Source organism: Podarcis vaucheri (genome assembly GCF_965113315.1).
Source record: "Podarcis vaucheri genome assembly, chromosome: 1".
Taxonomy (NCBI): Eukaryota; Metazoa; Chordata; class Lepidosauria; order Squamata; family Lacertidae; genus Podarcis; species Podarcis vaucheri.
Window position 1 is genome coordinate 44,515,100 of NC_138759.1, and position 23,757 is coordinate 44,538,856.

General features: G+C 43.6%; 2 protein-coding genes across 4 annotated transcripts in view; both read right to left on the reverse strand.

Moving 5' to 3' along the window:
• Positions 1-23,757, reverse strand: part of RMDN3 (regulator of microtubule dynamics 3) — a 276,642-nt gene that overhangs the window by 96,555 nt on the left and 156,330 nt on the right. The gene's annotated exons all lie outside the window — the stretch shown is intronic.
• On the reverse strand, positions 1,000-16,936 carry PPP1R14D (protein phosphatase 1 regulatory inhibitor subunit 14D). Of its 3 annotated transcripts, XR_014224281.1 has the most exons (5): positions 16,182-16,936; positions 11,746-11,844; positions 10,733-10,765; positions 8,688-8,780; positions 1,000-5,829 (listed from the first exon to the last, which is right to left on the reverse strand). XR_014224281.1 is itself a non-coding variant. In XM_082241373.1 (4 exons), the coding sequence occupies exons 1-4, from the start codon at positions 16,422-16,424 to the stop codon at positions 5,799-5,801; spliced, it is 393 nt and encodes a 130-aa protein (XP_082097499.1). In that variant the 5' UTR covers positions 16,425-16,933; the 3' UTR covers positions 1,000-5,798. The 3 variants fall into 3 exon arrangements, 2 of the variants coding, with proteins under 2 accessions (XP_082097499.1, XP_082097498.1); XM_082241373.1 differs by lacking the exon at positions 8,688-8,780 and having other exon boundaries at positions 1,000-5,816; positions 16,182-16,933; XM_082241372.1 differs by lacking the exon at positions 8,688-8,780 and having other exon boundaries at positions 16,182-16,928.

Sequence of the window (23,757 nt, forward strand, 5' to 3'; positions counted from 1 at the left end):
CCATTCTCTTTGGTCAGTTTTCCCCCTTACAAAAGGAACTAGATTTAGGTTTCATTTGTCTTGTTTTTAATTACTAAATTTTCAGAATAGCATCCTTTCTGTTCTCGCTTCACAATAGCGAATTCCAAAACCATTAGGAGGTGAATGCTTTTAGTAAGTCAACCTGAGTGTGTATTGGCGTTGCACCAAAGTTCCTTGAAATGCACAACAGCAGATTCTAGAAATGGAACCTCGTTTCTCAGTTCTGTGTTCATTCATAGGCAAAACACATGGATTTATTGACCACTTCACCCCTTACATTGCTTCTTTTAGAAGTGGCTTGGGGGGGCAGGGCAGAGATTGTGGGAAGGCTGGTGAAGTGCAAAGGCATGGGACCCAATCCAGCACTCCTGCCGGTATGTTTGTACTGTGCTGACTTACCCTCCGCTCTGCATGTTGTCCCTTTCTCTCATTGTAAGCAACAGTGAGACACACACACACATTGCAAAACTAGCATTATGGCTCCACTCCATCCAGCAAACTGCTTCTGACTACTTTTATGCTTCAAGTGTATGCTATTTTATCTTCTCTGTGCTAGGTTTTGCTAGAACTAGCCCTTCTGGAGAGTGTGGCAGACAGAGGTTTGCCCACTGTATTTTTATTCGTTCCGGTCACACTTCCTTTGTATCAGAGCATATCACACCCCTACAAGGAACCGGGGGGGGGGGGGAGGAGGAGGCAGGCTGGTGCAGCCAGTCACTTCATCTGCCCTGCTTGTCCTAGTCGGCCATGTTGTAGGGTTTGCCAAAGACGTTTTGGCATCTGAAGTGAAAAATCCAAGTGGTGAGGTAAATGAAATTATAAACAATGGGGTTGCATCCAATGAAGTCATCCTGCAAGGACTTTTGCAGTGGAACTTCCCCTCCCTCTCATTTCCCCATGTCGCAGTAATAATAATATAATAATTTATTATTTATATCCTGCCCATCTGGCTGGGTTTCCCCAGCCACTCTGGGCAGCTTCCAACAAAATATTAAAAACACTGTAAAACACCAGTCATTAAAAGCTTCCCTAAAAAGGGCTGCCTTCAGATGTCTTCTAAAAGTCAGATAGTTGTTTATTTCCTTGACATCTGATGGGAGGGCGTTCCACAGGGCGGGTGCCACTACAGAGAAGGCCCTATGCCTGGTTCCCTGCTGCTTGCAGTGAGGGAACTGCCAGCATTGGCAAACCCCCAGAACAGGAGAGAAAAGGGAAGTTCCATTGTGGAAGTCCTTTTGTGAACGGGATGGCGCCACTGGATGCGAAGCAATGTTCTTCATTGGCTCTTACTGGTGTCCAGATCTTCTGCTTTCCTCCAACTCAAGGAAATGGCATTCTCGGACATGTGAACCAAGGTGACTGAAGGACTCTGCATGTCTGAACTGAAGGCGGTAAAAATTCATAGCTGGGTGGGCATGGGTTCCTGATGAATCTCTCTAAACAATTTAAATAGCCAGAGGAGGTTGGGCATAAAGCTATGTTCTGTAGCAGCTGGTTTGCAATTGCAACACACTCTTGGGTGGATTGGTGGCCTTTTCTGCGTGTTTCCATCTAGAGTGAACAGAAGGGCAGTCTACCTGGGAAGCCAGGCACTTGGCAGGAGTCTGGATGGGCAGGTGTGAGCTGACAAAGAAGCACGTACAGACCATTTCCTTTCAGTGTGAATGGTGGTAATTACTCTGAATAGAGCAAGTAATACCCGGACAATGACTAGTGCTAGAGTAACATGTCCATCATCGGATCTGGACACCGCCCAAAGAGAAAACAAATAGTGTTTTAACAGGAAGATGGGTTGAAATAAAGGGAAGCACTTTAGCATAACCCCCCCCCCCAATGCTCAGATGCGTGGCTTGTATCCACCAGGTGTTGTGCATTCAGTAATTTGGGATGGACTGCCCCACTCAGAGGTCTGTGGCTGCAGAGGCTTGAATGTCATGGTTTCCCCTAAAAAGGATCAGCATCCCATATTAGCATTATGTCTACAGTGAAGCAGAAGTGTGCCTGATGCAGAATCCAGATGCATAATCATGGGGGCTGGATGGCTGTTAGGGGGCAGGATAAGAATTTTGAAGGCAGTCTCACTTTCATAGAAACGCTTAGTAGCTGAACCACAACATTTATAGTTGTAGTGTCTAGTCATGCACTGTCAGCTCGGATTTGCTTAGTATGGACAGCAGGTTTCAGACAGAGCAATTTTTGCTGCTGTGTTTGTGGTTAGCATATTTGGACCGTGTTGAAGAAGACAGGATGGGGGAAAAGGGAGGAGCAGTCTGCCTGCTCAGAGGTGACAATCTATTTGACATCCAGCTTATTCTCCCTTGAATTGTTTCAGTAACCAGTCTGCCAGGTTTTATTTTTAACCACTATGGGCCCTGCCCTTGGATCGAAGCTTTCTTCATGTTGGTCTTTGTGTGTGTGTGTCCTTTTTTTCAGACTATCTGCTGAAAGGGAAGGAAAGGGGATTGAACCAAGACAGCTATAGAGCAGGGTGGGGAATGCGAACTGGCCCAGAAGCACGTAATCACTTTCTCCCCACAGAGATTTCAGTTCCGACAAATTCTGAAGTCAGTAACAGGCTTTCTTTACAATGCCTTCTGTGGCATGTTGTGCTTAAACGCATTCATGCAAAAAGATGCATGAAACTGCCTGCTGGAGAGGGAAGCATCGGTTTTAGTTCCTTGATGCTGTATTTTTCCACAAATATAATTTCTTCTTCAACCTCAGTTTGACCCTTTGTGTTTGTTGTTTGCCGTTCTCGAGTGTGTTTTATGGACTTGAGCAACTTGCCCAGCAAGTACTGCAAAGAAAATGCATGTAGGAAAGGGAGGGAAACAGACACAACATTTCTAATATGAGGCTCAGTGCACTTTGATCAGTTTGTTAGGAGGGCTGAGCTAGCCAGGCGGTTTGAAGAATGGTGAAATGAGTGTTTTCCTTCAGGTGGTGTGTTTGTAATGCATGTGAGCATAGTGTGCGAGCAGAAGACGTTGCCTGGAAGCATGTTGCAGTGCAGTACAGTCGTACCTTGGAAGTCGAACAGAATCCGTTCCAGAAGTGTGCTCAACTTCCAAAACATTCAAAAACCAAATTGCAGCTTCTGCTCAGAAGCCGCGGTAGCCCTGTTGGATGTTTGACTTCCAAAAATAGTTCACAAACTGGAACAGTCACTTCTGGGTTTGCGACATTCGGGAACTAAGCTGCTCGAAAACCAAGGTACCACTGTACATGCTGCTCTCCTCTTACACTATCCATGGCGTGTTTCAGTTTCAGAAGTAACCTAACAATGGATCTCTTGCAGACAGACAGAGAAATTGGCCTGAAACCCAAACTATATGTGTAGTCCAGTAGACAGAGATATGAGACCAAGCTCTAGATCTCAAGGCAGGTGAGAGAGGCAGGCACATAGTCCAAGCTTTCTGCCACAACAGTGGCAGACTTTGGGCTTTCAAATTTCAGCGGTGCCCCCTGTCTCTCATCTGTTCGAAGTCATAGTTGTGGGGGGCCCTGCAGCCCAGTGGGGGCAAGCTGGTCACGCTCCCCTAAATCCACCACTGCCCAGAGACCCGCTTGCTCTGGTCCAGGAATGGCACAGACCTGTGTTCCTTGTGCCATTTACAGCACCCATGCCACAGATTAGCTACCAAGCATTATACAGTCACCTCCATTCACAATGTGGCAAGTGAAATCCCCCTGGAGATGGGGGCATGGGAATTGTGACATTGGAAAGACCACACCGAGGCCATAGAAAGTGTACCTCTTAAACATGAGGATGATGATGACAAAGACATTGTACAAAGCGATTGAAATGAAAGGCAAAAATACATTTTTGTTAACTCCTTATGCATCCCAAACTATCACATGCTTGAGGTGTTTGTGCTGAAACACAATATTTGAAAGGGGAAAAAAGCAACAGTGAACACATTTATTTTGCTATGGATGCAGCCCTGGTGCCTGAAAGAGCACAGATCTTTTGGTGAAGTCATTCCCATTGCTCAGAAGAATGAACGATCTCAACATTGCCTTAGTCACCAGTGTGTATTCCTCAGAATAGGAAATAAAAAGGACAGGAAACCCCACCTTGTAATTACATGAATGGACATGCGTTACTCAAGAAAACTCACAGATCTGCAGCAGTTCAGGTATTTCATCTCCCACCTCCTTCATGTTTAGCTGCTAGAAACTCCCATGCCTCGGTATTTTTGGATTCTAAGCCGCGTGCAATTCCCTAAGAGCATTTATCCATGAAAGAGAGAAATAATCAAGGGCTGAGCTAAATCCACTTTCCCATGTCCAACTTCTTCCCCTCTTTCAGTCACTGAAAACTTGACTTCCCTGCTTCCCATTTTTGGCATTCTGTCAGCTTTCTGCATTTTGAATGGTGTGTAGGTATGTAACAAAGATAGGATGCACCAATTGTAAACCCCCATCAAGGATGTCATTCTTCACTGTATGACTCTGTTTCCTGTGCCTTACCTTATCAGCTTTGTCGTTGATGGAAGTAAAAGCTGGAAATCACTTTAGGCAGGAAAAATGTTTTTAAAGACTGATCTCAGAGGTGATGTCAATGAAAACTGGGGAGTCTGATAAATTCTAATAAATGCTTCTCTTAGGCTATGCACACACCATACATTTATAATACATTTTTAAATCCAAAAAAGATCCAGGGAACTGTAGAATGCCCCTCACAGAGCTACAATTTCCACTACCCTTACAAAATACAGTTCCCAGGATTTATGAGGAAACTGTGTGCTTTAAATGTCTGGTGCATACATTCATATTAAGAAGCACAAAAATATTCAACTGAAAATTATTATTCCTTGCAAATGCCATCATACAAACAGATAACCTGTACCGCTTGAGGGACTTGTCCTGTCCCCCATGCTCTAATTCAGGGGCAAAGAATCTGCTGTTGCTGTCTTCTGACTCCCACCAAACCCTGCCAGCGTCAGGGATGATGGAAGCCGGAGTCCAACAACAAGAGCCCCAGGTTCCCCATCCCTCAAAAACATGACACAATGGGTGGAGGGCAACAAGGGATTTACGTATTTCATGTTTGTATTTTTATGTTGTGAGCTGCCCTGTGATCTTCAGATGAAGGGCAGTATACACATTTAATTATAATAACAACGATCTGGTGGCCCTCTGGTTTTCATGCTGGCTCAAGCTAAGATGGGAGCCCAGCAACATCTGCCGGACCAAAGGTTCCCCTCCCTGATTTAATGCAAAGAGGAAAGAGATGCTTCCCTCCCATAACAGCTGTTCCCTCCCCACCCTGCTCTCCAGCACCCTTGAGCAAAGGCCACACTGGGAGGATTCAATGGGGGCTGAAATCCAGCAACATCTGGGGAGACACAGACTCCCTGTCCCTGTTCTTAAAGACCTAGCTTGATTCTAACAGTCTGAGCATTGGCATGTCTAGTTCCATGTTACCTCTCCGGAGCTTTGAGCAGAGATCTTTCCCAGCCCTGCTCCATAAGTGTTTTTCAAATGGAGATGTCAGGAACTGAACCTGGGAGCTTTGACCAGCAATGCATCTGATCTGCCTCCTGAGCTATGGCCTCTCCTCCCCGCAAACAAGCTACTGCTTGCAGATAGAAATCCAAGGGGCGAATGAAGATGGATGCTTTGGAATCTGACGTGTACGATATCAGGCAGCGCTGGAATTCCATCCCTGTGTCTTCTAATAATTCTCTTCCATGGGATGATGCATTTTGTGTTACAGGTTTTTGTCATCGCGGTTCATTTCTTTTGATTGTTGGCCATTCTCCTGAGACCTTTCAATCGATCGAGCAGTTCTGTAACAAAGTCCTGAATCAAAATCCATTAAAACAAGGTTTTAATTCATAAAGTTAACTCACCCTCCACCAAATTAAAAGTAGCTGGATCTTTACAACCTCCTGGCATGCTCCTCTTGCAAAGCATTAAGAAGCAGCTAAGCCATAATTAATTAATTAATTAATTAAGCCATAATCCATGTGCTGTGCTGGTGCCGGCTCGCTAGAGCAGCTTCGTCACGCTGGCCACGTGACCCGGAAGTGTCTGCGGACAGCGCTGGCCCCCGGCCTCTTAAGTGAGATGGGCACACAACCCTAGAGTCGGTCATGACTGGCCTGTACGGGCACGGGTACCTTTACCTTTACCTTTTTAAGCCATAATTAAAAGACCACCCCCCTCTGGGCTAAAATAGGGTAAGATTAAGGTTTTCAGGCAATCAGGGTAGAGTTTTGTTTAGGGTTGTTGCTGTGGCTGAGAAGTTGTGCTGTTATGTTCTTGTATTTTTATTGCTAGGCCTTTATTAGGAATTACCAGCAGATTGTTTAATTTTATTATAGTTTCATTATAATGAGATGTTTTCATTGGCATATTGCTTATATGACTATTTACATTTTGTTATGCCGTATAATTGCTAGTGAATTAACTTATGTAAACTTTGATATGAGCTGCTTTGGGTATGGTTTTCCATGGATAAGTGGCATGCAAATAAACAATGGTGCAGTAGCTGTGTAGAAGAGGAAACTTGGTGGGTGTAGCTTCCTTAACTAGCTCGGAACAAACAGCAATTTGAGTTTTCTGCAGATTGCCATTTGCTCTGATTCAGAGGCAAAGAGCGAGTTTTCACTGCAAAAGCCCTTAGACACTTTAAGGCACAGGTCTGTTCCTAGAAATGCAGCACAAAAAGAAGTCTGGATTGTAGCACCCTGCTTGTGGTTAACACTTAGCTGGAATGAAATATTCAACGCAGCAATAGAGAAATTAAAATAATAATTTATTTGTCAGACAAATAAATGAGAGGCACAGTGGTATATGGTTACCAAGCTCTGGCCTGGGCTCCTGCCATTATGGCCAGCACTTATATTCCCTCAGCCCAGGCCCCTTGCTCCTCCTTTGGCTGCCTCTGTCCAATCAGCCTGGTTGAATTTCCTATTGGCTGATTGCTATAACCAATCCTAAAAGATACACCCATTTCCTATTGCCTTTTATGGGATACAAAAAGCTATATATTCTTCTATCTATAAATGACAAATAAGTAGTCATATATCTTACATTTGTCTCAACAAGGAACCTTAATTACCAGCTCACCTCTTGCCCTCCTTGCCCCATTGCCCTCCAAAACAGATGGTTAATAGTTTTAAATTTTTTATCTTAGACAGATGTCAGGGATCTTGGGTTCACATTCTCATGCATCATCAATGAAAGATCTCCTTTTTGGAGGTCTTTAAACAATGGCCTGACAACCATATATCAGGAGTGCTTGATGGCGTCTCCTGTCTGGCAGGGGGCTGGGCTCGTTTGCCCCTCTGGTCTCCTACAGCAATATGACTCTATGAAATAAGAATTTAACATTTATTTATTTCTAGATCCTTTGCATAATTACATTTAAGCTAGTATATTTCATACATTATCATAGATAGCTTTTTAGAAGAATAAACCTTCTCAAAGGAAAGGATGGACCAGTTTACAGCCTCAAAATAATAGCCTCTTCTTCTATTTACACTTCCCTTCTCAGCCAGTTGTTTTCTTTTCCATTTACTCTTGGCCTTTAACCTTAGAAAGATATGGCTCAAGTTTAAGGCACATGGTTTTATTTTACTGTTTACCAACTATTAATTATGTAGGGTCAGTGTAACCTTGGTCTCAGCCTGTGATTCCCTTTTTGACTTTGAGAATTGTTTTCTGCTATAAATCAGGGGGCCCCCTTGTCCAGGAGGATAAACATCTTGCCAAAGTACTTCTAAAACATTTGAAAATCTTTAAGCTCATTTTAAAATACAGACCCCAATCAAACTATAAGCCTTGATAAAAATGCAGGCTATGATTGGATGCCTCAGGATGAGCCTGGAGTTGACATGACAGACTTGCTGAAACGCCTTCTTTCAAGCTATTAAAGATTCAGAAGCCCTGACCCTCGCTGGCCTGAGGCCAGCCTGTTTGACACGGTGGCTTTGGGGCACAAGGAGACAAAACGTCATTTTGCGCCATTACCAATTGCAAAGTTATTTTGTTAAGTAAGTAAATAGCAAGTGCAGGGCCCCCAGTCTGGATGGGGATCTTGGCGTGGCCCACATTGCAGTTCCAGTGTGGATCTATGTCCCCAGACCCACTTTTTGCATTGGAATAGAAGCTCCCGTTCACACCAATGGAGCTGTTCTTTTAATGCAGATGGTAGGCCTTCCTCCTCTCTGTTACCCTACAAAGCAGTTTTTAGTTCACACCGGTTCTCCAGGCCAAATGAAGACATATAGCGCTGACACCCAGGTCTCGTCCCCTCCCCTCTTCCCTTGCTCCAGGCTGGATCAGGACTGCAGCAGGAGCAAAAGGTTAAAGGCCCTCTCCCATCAGTACCAGGGTTCCAGTCTGGACTGGGGTCCCCATACTTGCTATGCACTTTGTGAAAAGCCATTCATGCAATGGAGATCTTAGCAGACGGGGGAGAAGAATCGCCATGTATTTTTAAAAAACAAGATCAACTACAAGACAGATTCTTCTCCCCCCCTATCTGCTAAGATCACCATAAGGGGATTTATTTAAATATAAACGAAATGCCAACCAATTTATAAATATAAATTGAAATCTATTCTTGGGGGACTTCAACCATTCTACCCCGGAGTGCAAGTAGAATGGAGAGACTCGGCTGATCAAGCAAATTAAATGTAAGTCATGCATACCAAAAGCACAGCAAGTGAGGTTCTGGACTGTACCACTTCAGACTGCAGGTGGCAACTCTTATGTCTGAATACTCATCTACACGAAAATAGCTCCTGCTTAGAAAATGGGTATGTCAGGAAGAAGCATTCTAGCTTAGCCTATTTCCTGACACTCAATTTTTTTGGCCTTTTTTTTTTGTCTGGAGGAACATGTATTTGTTCATTTATTTGTTAAATGCATATCCTGGCCTTCCACCAAACCCTGCTGCAGGTACAATTCAGCCATGTAAGCCTCCACTTGCCCTTTAGTAACTGAAGATTACTGCGCTATTTTCTAACAGAATGAGAGGGACGCAGTCCTGAGGCTAGATCACATATTGCCCTTCATCCCGCTTGAGTTACACATCTAGAAGCCGCCTTCCATGTGCTTATACCCCACTAGCCGGACAGGTGGTGACTATTTTGCACACCTCCAATTGTACCGAGTGATGGACTTTGTGTGTTACCTCTTGTCATCCTTCAAGCTAGCACCGTTATTGGTGGGTTTCCCTTTCTACCCAGACACATCTGAGTGCTCTCTTATTGTTCACAAGTAAATCATTCACCAACCCTGCTTGTTGTGTAGTCACCTTTGAACAACTTCTACAAGGATTGGTCAAGTTACCATGGAGATCAGCAATGGTGAGTCAAGAAGTTCAACCGCCACTAGTTGTGGAGAAGGAAAATCTTGCCTCCTTCAGCTGTAGCACACAATATAGTTCAGAGTCCTATTTCAATAGATAACCCGATTGATTTCCCTTCCAAACATAATCACAGGGTGGTGGTATGCAAGTAATTTTCTCTGAGTAGACCGATTGAAATGAATGAAAACGAGTGGTGTCCTTTGCATAACAACACAGTGGCCTAGCTCATGTGCAGCTCTCTGCATGAGGGATGGGTGTTAACCTTGAAGGGAAAGTTGATGATAGTGACTCCATGGATGAACCAACGCTAGAAGGAAGAGGAATGAATGTCATGAGAACTGAGTAGTTCTCTTAGGGCCAAACTGATGTCTGCCTGATATTAAACCTTATCAAGTCTTCCCTTTCTTAAGTACAAGTGTAGGGTGTGTGTGTGTGATCCTTGCAAGGAAAGTTGAACATCCCTTGTGTGATCAGAGCCAAAATCATCCTCCCCCTCCAGCATCTAATACTAAAGAAAACTTACCATTGCTATCAATGGGAATTTTTTCCCTTAAGCATTTTAGCTGCACAAGGAAGCCAATTTTGGCTCCGATTGCACTGGAGAGGGAAGAAATAAGCCCCCACTAACTTCCCTGTAATAATTTCTTTCCCATATGCTTGTAGTTAAGGAAAATGAGACTTGATACATAGCTGCACCTTAAGAGTAGCATACAGTTTGAACATGGGAAAGCTGCCTTATAGCATGTCAGGCCATTGTCCATCTAGTTCACCATTGTCTATTCTGGCTGGCCATAGCTCTCCAGGCTTTCGCACAGGGGGACATATCCAGACCTATCTGGAGATGGTAGGAAATGAACCTGAGACCTTCTACCACTGAGCTACAGGCCTTCCTAAGTGAGTTTGGCTCTACTGCATTCAAAACAAATATATTTAGAAGTAGAACTTCCATCTTGGCCACCCACCACATTCAACCCTAGTAGTTTTGTGCTATTTGGAGAAAATAAAACTGCACTCCTGTTTATCCAAATTTTGGCATTCTCCAAACCTCTTGGTTGAGCCACAAACCGTTTGGGATAAAATAATTTATACCTGTGTAAGTATGGCTGAAAAATGAAAGCATGAGCAATGCACACTAAACATAGCTTCAAAACATCTGTAGAACTGGCTGTTCAGCTGTTCCTAGAGCACACACTGTGATATTAAAGCACCACCAGTGCTTTTTTCTTCTTCTAGAAAAATAGGTGCCAGTACTCACCATGAAGTTGTTAGAGTAAGTGCCACAATTTTTAACAACAACAAAAAAGGTCCTGGTACTGCGTACACTTGATTACTTCCTGGAAAAATTAAAAAAAAGCACTGACAGTTGCCTTGCTCTATGCTCACCTCTGTAGGTCTGGAACACTCCTGAAGAATTTCCTACAAGATAAGATAAAACATTTATGCATGTATTTGAATTATATATCTCTATATATCTCCCTCTGCATTTTACCCCCAGGGACAAGGAAGCAAAATCTCTTTGGTTGGCAGCCAAAAGAACACAGGAAGCTTCCTTATAGCGAGTCAGATGATTGGTCCAACTAGCTCAGTATAGTCTATCCTGATTGGCAGTTCTCCAGGGTTTCAGGCAGGGGCCTCTCCCAGCCCTAACTGGAAATACTGGGGATTGACCCTGGGACTTTCTGTATGCAAAGCAAATGCTATTGCACTGAACCATGGCCTTTCGCTTATCTGCAATAGGAGTACAGTCATACATCAGGTTAAATATGCTTCAAGTTTAGCGCGTTCGAGTTGCGCTCCTCGGCAACCCAGAAGTAATGGAGCGCGTTACTTCTGGGTTTCGCCGCTCGCGCAGATGCTCAAAATGACATCATACGCAGAAGTGGCGAAAAGCGATGCGTGCGCGCAGACGTGCCGTCGCTAGTTACGTTTATCTCCAGATGTGAACGGGGCTCCGGAACGGATCCCATTTGTATCTAGAGGTACCACTGTATACCACACTGGGCCACATGAGCCAATCATCTGACTCTGTATTAAGCAGACTCATATGTTGAAAACTGATGTACTTTATGGACAGTCTCTCAAAACACTCCCAAGTCTGAAATGTCCTGCCTGCTTTGAATCAATCTCAGAATTCAACCACATGCAAAAATGGTACACAGAGCTTGCACCTCATGCCACCCTGCCCTGCAATTCCAGTTATTTAGTTGTGGAGGACTCCGTTCTCAGGCACCACATCAAAAAAACGGGGCAGATGGTTTTGCCTCATTGAGTCACGCTGTGTTCAACAGCTCACAGAGAACCTCCTTTCATGATGACTAACATTGCAACGCTGGAAAAGGCCCCTTTGGTCCCCCACAAACCGTCTAAATAGGCAGTTAAAGGTGCCTCTGTCCAACCTGCAGTTTAGATTTCTGCTCCTCGTTAGAGACGTCAAGAAGATCCTCAATGTCGATTTCTGGCTCTGGAGCGGCGGTGGCTTCTGTCTCCTCCTGCAACTGGAGCAGAATCACCAATGCTCAAATTACACAGGCGCTGCTCTTCATGTTTTGGGGTTGCCCCCTTCTCTATTGCTTTTAGAAGGCACTGGAACCATCATCTCTTTCCTCCCCACCTCAGTCTCTAATCAGATGCCACCACCATCCTGCCTGAGCTTCTCCAGCTCCACCATGTCTACCAGTCTGGTTGAAGCTGGCCAACTGGCCCCCGGCCAGGCATAGCTCTGTTTATTCAGGCAGAACCACTCCTGTTACGTCCCCAGGCAGAATCTTTCTTTAGCTAGTGCCTGGCACTCTGTTTGATCAGATACTTGCACCTGCCAATCAAGAGCCTCCTGCCACGCTCCAACAGCTCCAGTGGCCTAACAAGTGTCAATGAGACGTGACTTTAAGCACATTTTTTAAATTGTGAGCTCTTAACTAACCACACCTTTCTTAGCAGCTGCAGGAGGACCCCAATCTGAATCAGGATTGTGGGGTGAGGGGGTTTCCCTATGCTGTTTATCCCCTGAAAAAAAATCTACCCCAAACCTCTCATTTCCACCTAGCTGTAATGAATTATTACTATGGATTTGGTGACGATAATAAATACTGTAGCATCTCATATAGGACTGCTACCCAGGTAGGGTGATTCAGTTTCATTCAAGTGTATGTGTGTGCACACTTAATGAGGCACTAACACCTTCAGTTTTTGTTTCTTCATCAGGCCCACCCATTGCTACTCTGAAGGTAAATGTTATATATACATAAATTTGATTGATTGAAGCAAATTTCAAATAGTTGCCTCCTCCATCTTTCCAGGACCTCCGCCAGTGACACATGCACACAGTCATATTTCAGTTCTATATTACACAGACAGGTCAGCAAATGTCTTTCTTTATTACTTAACAACCTCCTTTCAATAAGGTTGAATAATATCCTCACCTTTACCTGCCTTTGAGAAGCAGGGATTAGGCTGCTGGAAAGTAAAGCATCAGCAAAACTGTGTCGGGAAAACAACCTTTGGAATGGAGATAAGAGGGCAGGGCTTTTACATGCTGCCTGTACAGAAACAGGCTTGAAATACTCTTCTCAATGACCCAAATTGTGAAAGATAGCCCACAATTAGTTTGTTTGTTAATACGCTCCCTCAACCTCCTTCATCCCCCGCAAAGGATCCCAATCAGCTAATTCCACCTCGATTGGCAGAATTGGCAATATTACAGATGACACATAACACTCATTCAGCCTTTATAAGAACACAATAGTGTGTCAGCATCTACACTTTGGAACTCACTGCCAATTGCTATCAAGCAGCTATCTTCACTATATTCTTCTTGGCACTTGTTAAAAACATTGTTTAGGCAAGCCTACTCAGATGCTTAGAAATGCTGGTGTGAATTTTAATCTGTTTTAATAGTTTAGCTTTTTGTATATTTAAAAGTTGGTAAAAAAATACAATCAAGTGGTGCATGCATTTCATGAAAACAAACAACCTTATTTTAGGTACAATCAAATTACTGAATGGTCTTCTGAACTTAGGGACGCGGGTGGCGCTGTGGGTAAAAGCCTCAGCGCCTAGGGCTTGCCGATCGAAAGGTCGGCGGTTCGAATCCCCGCGGCGGGGTGCGCTCCCGTTGCTCGGTCCCAGCGCCTGCCAACCTAGCAGTTCGAAAGCACCCCCGGGTGCAAGTAGATAAATAGGTACCGCTTACCAGCGGGAAGGTAAACGGCGTTCCATGTGCTGCGCTGGCTCGCCAGATGCAGCTTTGTCACGCTGGCCACGTGACCCGGAAGTGTCTCCGGACAGCGCTGGCCCCCGGCCTCTTGAGTGAGATGGGCGCACAAACCCCAGAGTCTGTCAAGACTGGCCCGTTCGGGCAGGGGTACCTTTACCTTTACCTTTACTTCTGAACTTAGAAATTTAGTAGTGCTATTGAGGGACCCTGCTGAGACCTCATTTAGAGTATTATGTTGAGTTTTAAGTTCCATAGTCCAAGAGCTGACAAGATGGAAGAGGACTCTACAAACATAGGTAAAGATCTCAGGTGTTTCCAGGTGTGGATAATTAATCAGGACACAATAATTGCTGTCCTGCTTTAGGCTGCAAGCGGAATAGCAACTCTGTTTTCAGACTTATTGTCTTTAGGATTCAACGTGTACCCAGGTGGGTAGGCACCCCCCCCCCAAGAAAAACAGCCTCGAATGCTGAGGTGTCATGACCCATGACCTGGGAACCTTGCAGTGCATTGTTCAGATGAAGTTCAAGCTACTGATTAGAGGAAGAACAAACAGTGCCTTAACGCAGGGCTAGCAGGCGCAGTCCTGCCACCATCCTCTGACTTAAAGAGCGAGTCCCCTGCATTACTTCTGTCTCTCAAGCCTTGTAGAACCCAGAGACTACAAAATAAGGCAAGGGACCTTTAACCAGCAGATGAGCTCTTCCAGGGCAGTGGAATCTGCCACACTTTAGGCTTGGTTAGACTAAATGACTAAACAACAACAAAGCCTATATAAGGCTTCAATTGGCTATAGCTCCCTGCTGCAACAGCTGCTCTTGTGGCTGTTTTAGAGGGGGGCTTTTTGGAGCTCTCCAAGGTCCTGGATGCTCTCTGCTTGGCTTGTGACTACTAGACAGTGCCTTCAAGTCTCAAGTGTCCATGGGGAGGAAGAGAATTCTCACTTCAGCAAGGGCATGGAGGAAAGGGTTAAATGCCCCCCCTTCCTCCACTTGCTGCAGTCTTGATCATAGTTACCCCCCTTTGGTGTGATGTATGGGGAGAGCAGAATAGAAATGGACATAAATGCAATGCTATTTGAGAAGGGAAGGGTTAAAGTAATATATCTGATTCATAGATAGGAGAGATGGATCATAGGGAAGGAAATTGTTAGAGCAATCTATACAATCCAATCCATAACTTGCCCAACAACCTAATAAGCAGCCGCATGATAGCTCATCTACCTCTTAGGAAACTGAGCTTTGGAAAAGGATGGAAGTTGAAGAAGATCATCATGGGAGGATGTTTTGACAATGGCATCACACAGATTCCCCATAAAAGTGAGTGAACAGATGGTAGGTGTTCTACAGAAAATGCCCAGTGTGAAAGTAGCCACAGAGACTAAATGTGGATTAAATGGTTCAAGGTGAGTTTGGAAATGGAAAACATTTATTCAAGTTCATGCTACAAAGCTCATTGGGATGACTATGGACAGATTTCTCAATCTCTCCCAGCTGATCATCTCCACAAAGGGATGTTGTGAAATTAAAATGCCCTTGCAAATTGGGCAGGACACACATGCCATAAATCAATTATGCGTAACAAAAATGTCTGCAAATGTGACCTGAGGTTGGCAACATCGACCCTGCTGTGTGGGAATCTTTTGTAGACAAGCACAGTGTCTGGAGACATGCAGTCAAGTTGTGTATCCATAGCAATGACCTGAGGAGGAATGACCACTGGGAGAAGAAAAGCCATGGTGCATCTGCAACAGCACAACTTGAGGCCTTCATCTGCCCCCGCTACAACAAAGCATGTCTCTCCTGCATTGGTCTCTACAGACCCAACAGGTGCTGTAACTTCCCAACAGTTTGACTTCACACATACACCCAAGGCAAACCCCTTCATTGTCTCCTGAGACAGACAGATGCCAATCAAAGTCAACCTTCCCCACCCTGGATGTTTTAGATTCAGGTTCCCAGCAGCCCCCGCCATCAGGACAATGGTCAGGGATGATGGGAGGGCACTAAACTGGGGAAGGCTGCCCTAAATAAAAAAGCAAATCATTTGAGGCCAGTCTAAAATATCCAGAAATTCTGCAAGGTACCCAGACATGCTCCAAACATTTTTAGAGATATTGGAAAATAAAAGGGAAACAGTCACCCATTCTTTCAACTTGCATTCAGGACAACAAACAACGGCTTTTAGTTGCAGGAAGTAGATTTAAATTCAAGATTAGGACAAACTTCCTGATCATTCCCACAACTGAAAAAGCTACTTAAGGTTGTGAGGTGTCCTGCTTGGAAATTTCCAAGGTAAGAGCAGAAAGGTGTCTGCCAGGAATGCTTTTTGGATATAAGATGTCTTTGCCTCAGGGTAGAGAGTTGGATGAGCTGATCCTTTCCAGGCAGACGCTTTGTGGCTCTACCACTAAGCCCCAGTCTAATCTCACACAGTAATCTCATGCAGAATGGGAGAATTTAACAAGTTAATGAGTGTGATAGTGAATAACATTCCTTTCTCACCAAAACAGATGTCCATTCCATTCCAAGCCATACATTGTGCTACAGACAGTCCTGGCATAGGTAAAATTCTTTGGGCTTATGTGTGATGTCTTTATCCAGTCAAATAGTTACCCACCTGGTACTGATACAGCTCTTGCAACTGGGCATCAATCCACTCCTCCAGATCTAGCCATCTCTGAAGATCTTTTCGGTTATACTTGATTGTTAATTTGCCCAGCCTTCTGTGGGACGTTTCCTCTTCTGGTTTCTCTGGAGCATTAAAAGTGACCCGAGGAAGGGAACTTGGGCCCTGGGCTATGCTCACTAACTGTCCCACCTCCTCTGTACTCTCCGGGGACAATGTTCTCTCTTCCAGCATGTTTCTTCCCCCTACCCTCCTCCTCCTCCTTCAAAAAATTGCCATTGATTATTTTCAAAGTGCAGAAGAAACTGCCTGTAGTGTCCCAGAGCAAGTCGCTAGATGAAAGAGAGAGAGAGAGAGAGAGAGAGAGAGAGAGAAGTCGCAGGAGAAGCAATCAATCAGCTGCTCTAGGAAAAAGCTGATTTGGTTTCACTGTTAGTGACACTGACAAAAGCAATGTGGGAGGGAGAGTAGTTGTAATAACATCTGTTGTTAGAAGAGGCTGAGCGATCATAGACCGGGCAGACAGAGTCCATTAATGTTTTATGCAATCCACTTCCTGAGGAGAATGAACTAAGTGGGGATAATTGAGAGCGAGGAGAGGGAAGGCAGGCAATATTAAATTGCATGTTTCTGAAATACACAAAAAACAACCACCACACATCTCTCTGATGCATTTCTGATCAATACATTTTGTGCTTTAAATATGCTATTTCCTTTTGATAGTCTAAGTGTAATACCCTTACGGTAAGGAGGCTTCTTTCTGATACAGTATCTATCTGCTATCTATTGTTGTTGTTGTTGCCACTGCTGCTGTTGTTTTATTAAATTTGTATACCACCATATACCCCCAGGTCTCGGGGCAGTTCACAATACACACACAGCTGTGTTGAGTCAAGATTGCCATAGAAAAGCAGGGTATATGTTTTACCCCCACACCTCTCTTTATTTATTTATTTGTGGCATTTCCTTATAGGAAAAGGTGAAAAGGTAAAGGACCCCTCGATGGTTAAGTACAGTCAAAGACGACTCTGGGGTTTGGCACCCATCTCACTTTTCAAGCCAAGGGAGCCGGCGTTTGTCCACAGACAGCTTTCTGGTTCATGTGACCAGCATGACTAAATGGCTTCTGGCACAATGAGACACCGTGATGGAAACCAGAGTGCACAGAAACGCCATTTACCTTCCCGCCACATTAGTACCTATTTATCTACTTGCACTGGTGTGCTTTTTGAACTGCTAGGTTGGCAGGAACAGAGACAGAGCAACAGGAGCTCACCCTGTCGCGTGGATTCGAACCTCCAACCTTCCAATCGACAAGCCCAAGAGGCTCAGTGATTTAGACCACAGCACCACCCGCATCCTTTAGCTGAAAAGGCTTTTAGAGCAGCTTACAAAAATCCATACCAAGGTAGTCCCTGTCCTCAGGTCTGTAATCTAAAAATACATGACACATGAGGAAAAAGGAATGGAAGGGAGGAGGGGTAAGTAAGCTCAAGTCCAAGTTCTTCATGTTCTTATAATGCAGTTCTATAGGTTATGGCTGTCCTCCCCTCATTAAAAAGGAAGTCTACCCTGGAAGCACTCTTCACTCCCAGATCAGATCCAGAAGCTGAGCAGGTGACAATGTCCAGACCAGAAAGACCAAGCAGCTCCTGTTATAAAGGTCTTCCCTCAGAAAGATTACTTGATCTATACATCTTGCCCTTCCCAGACCAGAGAAGTGTGCTCAGAGATCCATGCCTCATAGACTCCAGGACTGAATGAAAGATTTAGATCTCTCTCCAGGAAGCTTCACTTGGGCTTGAGGCCTTAAGACTTGTCAGCCGGCAATAATGCCATTGCTTTGTAACAGAGCCTTAAAGTTACTACATGTGTGTGGGGGGTGAATTTCTGAAATAAAAATTAAAAAATTCTGAAATACCTGTCTGAACTTAGTTTGAATACCTGGCTAAGAAAGACATTTAAAAAAACAAGTCCAGTTTGTATAAATGATTTCTGAATTAGACTCGATAGTGGAAACCAACAAGATCCCCGAAGTGATAGTTACTCTGATTCAATGCATTATGTCATATTTTGGTACATGAAATTAAACCTGAAACACAAATATTTTTTCAGTTGGCAACATCAATTTTACCAAAGTTTAATGTGACATTTCAATTCTATACTCTGCATGTGAAATTTTACCTCAAGTCTTTAGACTTGTTGACATCTCCTGTCACGGACTGGTTGCAGACCTTTCTCATAAAAGTTAACTTTTGTATAGGTTACTGTACTAAGAAAAGAAATAAGAGGAGACATGTACAGACACATGTCTACAAAGTCCATTATAGTCTTAGCCAGGATCCGCATTCCATTCAGGCAGAGAATGAAACATATTACAGTTGTTCCTCAGGCAGTTAGAAGAAAGATGTTTCTGTTCTGGGACCAGTTAAGCTGCATCCTCTTCCAGTAGCCTCTATTCATCTCTCTGTCAAAACTAACAGCTGGTGCACACACTAAACAATTCAGAAGCCATTTCTACAAGGAGCCAGGCCGTTGTAATCTCCTTGGGTCCTACTGCAGAGTGGGAAGCCACATTGCAAAACCCACAGGGTGATGGTCCAACATTTGTCATAGTAGCAGGCCCATTGAAATCAACTGACAGGTCTATAGATTTCACTGTGTGTAGTCTGAATATGACCGAGTTTGTTATTGCCCATATGGACTAACTTCATTATTTCCCAATATTTAAGATATATTGCCACTTCTTTCAAAACCAGGAACCAACAGCATCAAGACTTGTTAGGGAAGAAGATTCATAATGGGTATGAAAGGAAGCTATGAATCCATTAGCGCCAGGTTTAATCCCTGACATCTCCAATTAGGGCTGGGAATGTCCCCACCCCTGCCAGTGTAGCCAATATTGAGCTAGATGAACCAATGGGCTGTCTTCCTATTTCCCTATGGCCTGGGCTGGATCAAGGGCATCCTGATCAAATTTGCAGATGACACCAAACTGGGAGGGGTGGCTAACACCCCAGAGGACAGGATCACACTTCAAAACGACCTTGACAGATTAGAGAACTGGGCAAAAATAAACAAGATGAATTTTAACAGGGAGAAATGTAAAGTATTGCACTTGGGCAAAAAAAATGAGAGGCACAAATACAAGATGGGTGACACCTGGCTTGAGAGCAGTACATGTGAAAAGGATCTAGGAGTCTTGGTTGACCACAAACTTGACATGAGCCAACAGTGTGACGCGGCAGCTAAAAAAGCCAATGCAATTCGGGGCTGCATCAATAGGAGTATAGCATCTAGATCAAGGGAAGTAATAGTGCCACTGTATTCTGCTCTGGTCAGACCACACCTGGAGTACTGTGTCCAGTTCTGGGCACCACAATTCAAGAAGGACACTGACAAACTGGAACGTGTCCAGAGGAGGGCAACCAAAATGGTCAAAGGCCTGGAAACGATGCCTTATGAGGAACGGCTAAGGGAGCTGGGCATGTTTAGCCTGGAGAAGAGGAGGTTAAGGGGTGATATGATAGCCATGTTCAAATATATAAAAGGATGTCACATGGAGGAGGGAGAAAGGTTGTTTTCTGCTGCTACGGAGAAGCGGACACGGAGCAATGGATCCAAACTACAAGAAAGAAGATTCCACCTAAACATTAGGAAGAACTTCCTGACAGTGAGAGCTGTTCGACAGTGGAATTTGCTGCCAAGGAGTGTGGTGGAGTCTCCTACTTTGGAGGTCTTTAAGCAGAGGCTTGACAACCATATGTCAGGAGTGCTCTGATGGTGTTTCCTGCTTGGCAGGGGGTTGGACTCGATGGCCCTTGTGGTCTCTTCCAACTCTATGATTCTATGATTCTATGATTCTATGATTCTATGATTCTAGACACATCAAAGAAGCATTTCAGTTTAAAGTGTTTGTAAATTTAAACAGGGAAAACAAGTAGAGAAAAACGGGACTCCACATCGCCATCTGGTGGCACAATGTTATATTGCACATACAACATATATATAGTGGTACCTCGGGTTAAGTACTTAATTTGTTCTGGAGGTCCGTACTTAACCTGAAACTGTTCTTAACCTGAAGCACCACTTTAGCTAATGGGGCCTCCTGCTGCTGCCGCGCCGCCGGACCAGGATTTCTGTTCTCATGCTGAAGCAAAGTTCTTAACCTGAAGCACTATTTCTGGGTTAGCGGAGTCTGTAACCTGAAGCGTATGTAACCCGAGGTACCACTGTACATCGCTTTTTGTTTAGCAGTCTAGCCAAGTCCCAGGACTGTTCAGTCAGTAGATGTGACAATTTTCCTAAGCAGTGGAACTTCAGAGGGCATATTAATTACTTGTGTTTTCTTGCAGTTTGGCTCTCCTCATGGCTAATCTTGAAGGCTTGACAAAAGATTACTTAAGTCATTTCAGGGGTTGTGTTCAGCTCAGCTCCCATACGTGAAGCAGCAGCCATCATTTGTTTTTGATATCTTGTAAAACGTATCTTTTCACCCATGCTTTCCCTGACCCTTAAGACTGGACCCTGTTTTTGTTTGTATAAACTCCCTGAATTCCTGTTTTTGTTTTTATATGCATTCATACTACTGTTTCACTGGTTTCATATTACCTTTTTCTTTTAAAGCTGTTGCTTACTGGATTTATGTTGTATATTGCCTAGATAGGTATTTTTAAAAAATATATTAAGTGGTTGAAAAATGTTTTAAATAACAAAAGGAATGAACAAATACAACAGGAATGAATTCTGGTAACATACTGAGAGCACAATCCCAAGTGTGCTTGTTCAGAAGTACATTCTACTGAGTCCAATGGAATTTACTTTCCAATAAAGGTGCAAAGCACTACAGCTGAACATGCTACTGCAAGAGGAACCACAAAGAGGAAAGTGTTGGGCATCCAAACAGTTTCTGGCATGGAATGTTGGGCTTTTTGCTGACAGTAAACAAGGGTTCTGCAAAGCCCTGGTAGGTCCCTCCTCACTCACTATAACCAGATAAACCCCAAGTATATGGGGTTGATGAGCCTTCAGTTGCTCATCTGAAAGCTTATCTAGGGGGCAAATCAGAGAAACACATTGCAAAACGCTGCAGCTGTGTATTTCCTTGTGGACTCAGAGGCCTGTCATTCATTTTTCTGCTCTATTTCACACCACAGCTTAACTTGACTGTTAGTCATGAACTGCCGAACTCTGGAAACCTTCCCTAAGTCTCCCTTTCCTGCGCCACCTCTCTGTCTTCCCTTAGGTCCACACCTCTTCCTCTTGCCTTGGAAATTTGACACCCAACAACATCTAAGGCAATTAAACTGGTGGGTGGAGATGGAGGAACCAGAGGACAAACAAGCCAATCCTTTTTCAGCTGCCTCTTAAAAGCTGTTTAGAAACAAGGCAGTCAACAGCTAGATGGAACAAGGTGAGAGTTTGCAGAGAGCAATCGGAGCCAAAAATTATTAGATAAGAGACTGCAGGCCGGAGATTGCCTGCTGCAGCAGACCATAAAGCATGCCCTGAACAACAGGAGTGATGTTGACAGGTTGCCCAGAGACATCTGGTGTATCTAGGCAACCTGTCAGCATCATTTTTGTTGTCAAAGGAGTGGGTGTTTTACAGTTTGATCCAAAAGGCACTCGCTGACCTCTTCAAGTTTTATGTGAAAGGTCAGGTTGCCTTTGGCTGCAAATGTTTCCTGCAACTTGAGCATCCTTCCATCCTATTGTTGCCTCTACCATGCTTGTTTTTAGACAACTGGAATAATGGGAAAAGATGTCAAACCAAAATGAATAAATGATCCAAAAGAAAACCACTCTGCTTTTCTGACTGGTGAAAAGATTTACTCAGGTCTGCAGCCTATTTGCAGGAGCACCGGGGGAGCAAAACTTGGCTCCTCTTTTCTTCCGTTAGTGGATACATCCCACACATGTGAGCCTAACCTGGATTCTGCCCTTAAATTTTAAGTTAGAAGAAAAGAATATAAACAGATTGCTGCACATAAACTTCATGTGGGCTAGCTTAGCTCTGAGTCATATTTAAGAAATCACTTCTGATGTAACCTGTAGCATGTGGTATGCCATATTTGTTTAATAACTATTATTGTACTAGACACACGTCAGATCAATCCATCCATGCAGACTAATTGATCATTTTAGCACTATAGATCCAAAAGCAGACATTTCTGCTGAGGCCAAAGATGTTTCACAAACATGCTCAGTCAATGTATAATGCCACATCACATTTAGACATTATGCTTGGCAATAATCTCCTATCACCCAAATGTATGAGCAGAATGGAATGTGCCATAGTCTGATTTATTTTAGCCTTATCTGAAAAGCGACAGATCCTGAACTGTGAATGACAACTCTTTCTGTTAGAAGGAGCTCTGAAAAAATATAGCTCTCTCTCTAGTAGAATCTTTTGTATGCAAAATCACAGCATCAGATTAATTTGTGGTGAGTGATTTGTAGTTCCTTTAAGGGAATAAAGTCTCTGCAGCTTTTAAGTTGGAATATTAATGGCTGTAATTCCCCAGAAAAAAGGAAGAGGATCTTTCATTTATTAAAAAAGGAACAATTAGATATTATATGCCTGCAGGAAACACATGTGACTAGGCTCCACAGAAAAGTGTTAGTCAATAAGAGACTAGGCCAAGAATTTATTTCATCGGACCGAGTGAAGAAAAGAGGAGTTGTGATCTACGCAAAGGAGAGCCTGTCACCAAAATTCCTTTTTAAAGATGAGCAAGGAAGAATTTTGGCAATTGAAGTACAAATACAAGGAGAAAATTTTTTAATTTTGGGAATTTATGCTCCGAATGAGGGGAAATCGGAATTTTACAAGAAGCTGCACGAGACAATGCTGGACTACATTGACTATAACAACATCATTATGATGTGAGATATGAATGGGGTGGTGTCTACGAACATGGATAAAGCACAGAACCAAAGTTTGACAAAAGAAGGCAGACTACCAAAAACTTTTTTTGAACTAACTGACAATATGGACTTGATAGACATATGGAGGACAAAGAACCCCCTGGAAAGAGAGGGGACATTCTTCTCTGAAGCCAAAATGACATGGACAAGAATCGACCAAATTTGGATAACTAGAGGACTGGCACCTAAGACTAGAAAGGTGGAAATCTGCCCAAAAACCTGCTCCGACCATAACGCAGTAAAGATGGAAATGAGACTAACTACATCCGGCTCCTTTAGATGGAAGATGAATGACACCTTATTTAGAGATCAGGAGATTGTTAAAAAGGCCCAAAAGACTCTGAGGGATTATTTTGAAATAAATTTGAAAACCACAGTGGAAAAAAGAGTAATCTGGGATGCAAGTAAGGCGGTTATGAGGGGGTTTCTGATACAACAGAATGCGATAAAGAAAAGAGCTCAGAATGAAAAAAAAGATAAGATTTTAGATAAAATAAAAGAAGGTGAGAAAAAGTTAAGATTGAAACCAAAGTCACAGGAGATTCTGAGAGAAATTAAACTTTATCAAGCACAATATTCAAAATTGATAAATCAGGAAGTGGAATGGAAAATCAAACAAATGAAACAAAGGACTTTTG